General features: G+C 41.6%; 2 protein-coding genes across 2 annotated transcripts; both read right to left on the reverse strand.

Moving 5' to 3' along the window:
• Positions 1-799: 799 nt before the first annotated feature.
• On the reverse strand, positions 800-1,297 carry LOC137654086 (uncharacterized). Its single transcript, XM_068387726.1, has one exon. The coding sequence runs from the start codon at positions 1,295-1,297 to the stop codon at positions 800-802; it is 498 nt and encodes a 165-aa protein (XP_068243827.1).
• Positions 1,298-3,654: 2,357 nt separating this feature from the next.
• Positions 3,655-4,041, reverse strand: LOC137654087 (antifreeze protein Maxi-like). Its single transcript, XM_068387727.1, has one exon. The coding sequence runs from the start codon at positions 4,039-4,041 to the stop codon at positions 3,655-3,657; it is 387 nt and encodes a 128-aa protein (XP_068243828.1).
• Between the last annotated feature and the right edge of the window lie 959 nt (positions 4,042-5,000).

A 5,000-nucleotide genomic window follows, 5' to 3' on the forward strand; every position in this document is an offset into this window, starting at 1 on the left:
GAAGGGGTACTCATAGCTATATCAAACACTTCTTCATAGTAATCTTCATTAAAACTAAACTTTACACTTGTAATGGGGAAAAAATTAGTTCAATAACAGTATGGGTTGGTAAAGGTAATTCATAAGAATCTAAAGTACGCAACAGGAAATTCCAATAAATCATCGATAGGTACCTTTGTGAATAAGAAAATAACATCAAAGCTGACTAATCCGTGGTTAGATGTTAAGTTTACATTTTGTAATTTATTTTATATATGAGGTAAAAATAGATAAAAAAGTTCAAGAAATTATTTCTACTGGGTATTAGTATAATTTATAATTGATAGATCATGTTGCACTGATAATTTGTTTTATTGAATTTCATGGTTTATGAGTTTTAATTAAACCATACAAATATGAACACAAGTATGTCGGCCAGCTAACATATGCAGAAGGGTAGGTCCACTAAGAGGCCATCGTTAGGTGTTGAAAAGTAGCCCCAGGATGATGATGTCCATAAAAGGAGTAATTGAAGATTTATGTACCGAAGAGGGTGGTGGTGACGGTCTTTGGGATGCCTTTTGGGTTCATGAGTAGCTGAGAATACCCCTTTAGGAGGTCGAGTGAAGGGAAAACATTCGTCTTGTGCAAGTAGGAGGTTTCGTCGGCGATGTTTGGGAGCAGGTAGTTATCCGCTACTGTCAGCATGTTCAGATGCCTGTAATCCCCATACAAGTGCAGTGAGCCATATTTCTTCAGGATGAGGTGTAATGGGATGATCATGGGCTTGAGGATTTTGGCAAACGTTTATTCCTTCCATTTAGGTGAATGTTTGTTTACCAGTGGCCAAACGATCCAGTGCCAGACGCCTGAATCCGGCAAACATTGGGGGTACCATCATCTTGATATGGCGATATATAGAGTGGGGGTTTGATGAACTTCTGGACGGAAGACTTCTGGGTATGACGTGAGGAGGTGGGCATAAAAGAGCAAGGTCAGAGGGGCTGCGTTGAAGAGGTTTCAAGGAGTAAAATTCTGAGTTGAAACACCCTCGGTGAGCAACATTAACCAGGAGGTAAAACTGGGAGAGGAAATCCGCACCAAGGATTTGTAATGTGACGTCAGCAACAAGAAACTTCCAATGATATTTGGAGCTCCCAAGCGATAATTTGAGCGTCTCAAACCCATAGATGGGGATCACAGATACATTGGCAGTGCCAAAGGGGACATCTGGTGACGTAGACAGACTCTGTCGTGTCCTGGAGGATGGCATTGGTAGAAGAGAATGACAAGCACCAGCGTCTAACAAAAATCTCATGTCCGTACATGTATCGTGTAAAAAGTAATGATTAGGATTATGGGAGGCCACCGCTACAAGCAATGGCCTACTCATAAGTTTTGGGCCCTCTGACAACTATTCGTATTTTTCTTCACAGCGAATTTGGAGTGGTAGTAGCATAACTTGAGCCAATAGACATCCTTAAGTGGCTGAATAGGTCATTGGTTGGAATGTGAAGCAAGTGGTGTTATATGTGGGTGGTGGGATGCTTTGTTCCCACTCCAGCACGTTATGGGGTGGGTGTCTGTGTCCTTTCGCATTCATGTCAAAATTGGTCGATGTTGAATAGCTGTTCTCTTTGTCAGGATTAGAAGCGTTGATGAAGGTCTAGAAGGTGGTGAAGTGGATATCCATAAGGCTGTTAGATTTGGTCATCAGGTCCTTCATGGCCAAAATATTGACATCGTGGATGGAAGTGCATACAGGTTTGGGTAAGTGTCATACCCAAAGGGCACCTAGCAAATACACCTCCTTAGGAGAGTAGTTTGTGGCCGGTGGCAGGTAAGCAATATTGGTCATTTCCCTGAGGGTAAATGAAGCCTTTTGGTCCTTCAACTGTTGTTGAGAGAGCGGAAAATGTTTGACTATACGGGCAAAGGGCGATGGGGAGTACTGCTCCTGGAGGTATGTTTTAAGGGTGTTTTGGCTCTATTGAGTTGTCCCTTTGTTCATAGAGCCAATCGATATTTTCGGGAAAGTTTCTTCAGGGATTGCTGCGAGGACTTAGCATGCTTTGGTGCTTGAGTGAATAACACATGTAATGGAAAACTGAATCTTGGCTGTCAGAAACCATGCAAATGCATCTGTACTAGCGAAGGGCAATTGCTTCGTGGCGTGGAAAAAAGGGCCAGGGTCGGAGGGCGGCATCATCAAACAGTAGGGCACAGCAGTGAGGGGAAAGGTGGGACGGAGTTGGTAATTTTGTGGTAATCCACTGTGCAAATTGGCTGTTATGTTATAACAGAAAGTTGAGATATACGAAAAAAGGAAATACTGTTACAGTGTACTAGAGTGTGTGAAACACATGAGGTACAGCTTCTATTCCTCCTCCTCATCATGCTGCTGCCAATGCTGGTCCTCCTCATCTCACGACCCAAGCACGTCTTTCTAAAGATGTTACTGTCCACGCTGGCCCTTCTCAAGATGTTCATGATACTGGTGGTGATACCTTTGATTATGATGTCTTCATATCTCCAAACCAAAGGCAAGCCTATAAGGAGTCTTCTCCCACATCCTCACAGTCTTTAAAGGCTGCCTCCACATCCTTTAAGAAGAAAATGGCCCAAAAGACTTACTATATTCTGAACTTTGCAGAAGAGCACCAAGTGCTTGACTTTATTAGAGTACTCAAATTCTCTGAAATGTAAAACTCTCAGACTACAGGAAGAAAGATAAAAAAAGAAAAACTGAGGCAGGAAGAGAAAGAACATATGGACCGGAATACTGACAATCTACAGGGGTGGTTTTGATTTATGAGAGACACAAATACAAGGCTGGAAAAGAAAAAAAAAGTGGTGAGCCTGGTGTACAGCTGAAAGAGAGGGAGGACTGGATCCTCACCAAGTTTGCCTTCCTGAAAGGTGTGAGCCAGCAAAGGGCAGAGGAAATGCAAAGTGTAAGTAGAATAATTACACATTGATTTTAAAGTGAATATTGTATGCGCTGAACAGGGGCATTAATATGCTTTAGTTTTAATTATAATGACTTTTTTTACACCTAAAGACTCGTATTACATGTTGATATGTATTTTTTTTCAGGTGATTTTGTATGAACTTGAATGAATTTTCCTTAGGATTTTATATTGTTCTGTCTTTGCAGGTCAAGTCAATCATCCAACAACACAGGAGAGACCTGGAGGCTACTAAGAATGCCTGTGTCGACATTAGACAAGATGAGGCTGCTACTACCCTGTCATCAACCTACCCAACTGGCAGAAAAAAGGCAGAAGGACATTAAGCAATCAATGAGGAAGTGAGCGGCAGAATCTGGGAGCATCCTAAAAAACATCACCCAGGCTCAGCAGCACCCAATGACAGCCATGAAAGGCTTTGCAAACTATGCTAGGGACACTCTAATGACCATATCGAAGGCCACCTACAAGAATACAAGAAGGGGAGGTCTAGTATCAACCAGCTACTGACTGAGCTTATGGACAGTAATAGCCTGCTACCTGACACTTCTACTGTCACTGCACCTCCTACTTCACCTTGACCTCCACGTGTACCCTCACCACACTGGCAGCCCCTCTAGCTAAGTTATATACCTTCATTTGGCTACAATGACCAGTACCAGCATATGTGGAAGACTCAGGCTGTGTGGAGACATGCCCAGTTTTACTAGTACGCCACCTCCTGCATCAGTGCCTCACCAACAGCAGAAGCCAAGATTTCTGCAGCAGCAGCAGCAGCAAGAGCAGCAGGAGCTGCAAGAGCAGCAGTAGCCGCAAGAACCGCAGGAGCCACAGCAGCAGGTGCCAGGTCCTCCTCCTCCTCAGCTAAGTTTTCAGTAGCAGCCAAGTCTTCAGCAGCAGCAGCAGCCAAGTCTTCAACAGCATCAGCAGCAGCAGCAGCAGTAGCAGCATCAGCAGCAGCAGCAACAACAGCAGCAGCAGCAACAGGAGCAGTAGCCAAGTCTTCAGCAGAACCAGCCAAGCCTTCAGCAACAGCAGGAAAGTTGTCTCGGCAACAGCAGGAAAGTTTCTGCAGCAACAGTAAAGTCTTCATCAGTAACAGTAGCAATAGCCATGTCAGTAGCAGGCAAGTCAGCATGAGGCAAGTCAAGCAGCAGCCAAGTCAGCAGTAATCAAGTATGGCTCCCACGCTACAGCCATCTTCAAGCTAACTAAGTCTTGGCATATTTGACCAAAGGCTCAGTACCATAGCTAACGTGTTAGGATTCAGTGTCATGCTGGGATCACTTTCTGACCTTGATGACCTCAACACACCACCATCATAACCGAATACCTAAAGTGGTGTTGAATGTTCTGGTATGAAATAAGCTTTCATGTTTATATGAGCATAGTAAATAAATGGATTATAAATATACTTTCTTGCTTTGTTGTATCTTAGATTGAATAAACGAAGCCATGATGGTCACCTTTATTGATTTAGGATTGTGAAAACACATGATAGTTTCCTTTTTTGTCTCCCATCATAGACATTTATGATATAGAACTCCCAAAAATATTCAAGGGGGGGGGGGGAGATGGGGTGCATAACAATACACTTGGATCACACTGTAAAGTTTACTGTTGTATATATTGTAAATGATATTTCCCTAATTATGTCTTGCTTTTGTTATGTGATAAAAGAGCTTGGTGTTCAAATTGACATAACTATATCCTAAAATTTTCACTGTATTGAAAATTTATTGGGAAGTCAGTAATTGATAGAGTTATACATCAGTATTTGGTTAGGGGCTGTCATACTACCATTATGATAGAGATGTTTCACTGTTTATGCATTTTCTAATATATATATATATATATATATATATATATATATATATATATATATATATATATATATATATATATATATATATATAGTAAATAAAAGTCATATCCCACATTTATGAGCAAATCAACTTTCAATGCGAAGTTACACAGTAATGGTTTCAAGTTCAACATTATTATTGTTCAATATGATTTATCACTGCTTTATAATTGACCCAGTGCTTTAGA

This window comes from Palaemon carinicauda, chromosome 15, assembly GCF_036898095.1.
Source record: "Palaemon carinicauda isolate YSFRI2023 chromosome 15, ASM3689809v2, whole genome shotgun sequence".
NCBI lineage: Eukaryota > Metazoa > Arthropoda > Malacostraca > Decapoda > Palaemonidae > Palaemon > Palaemon carinicauda.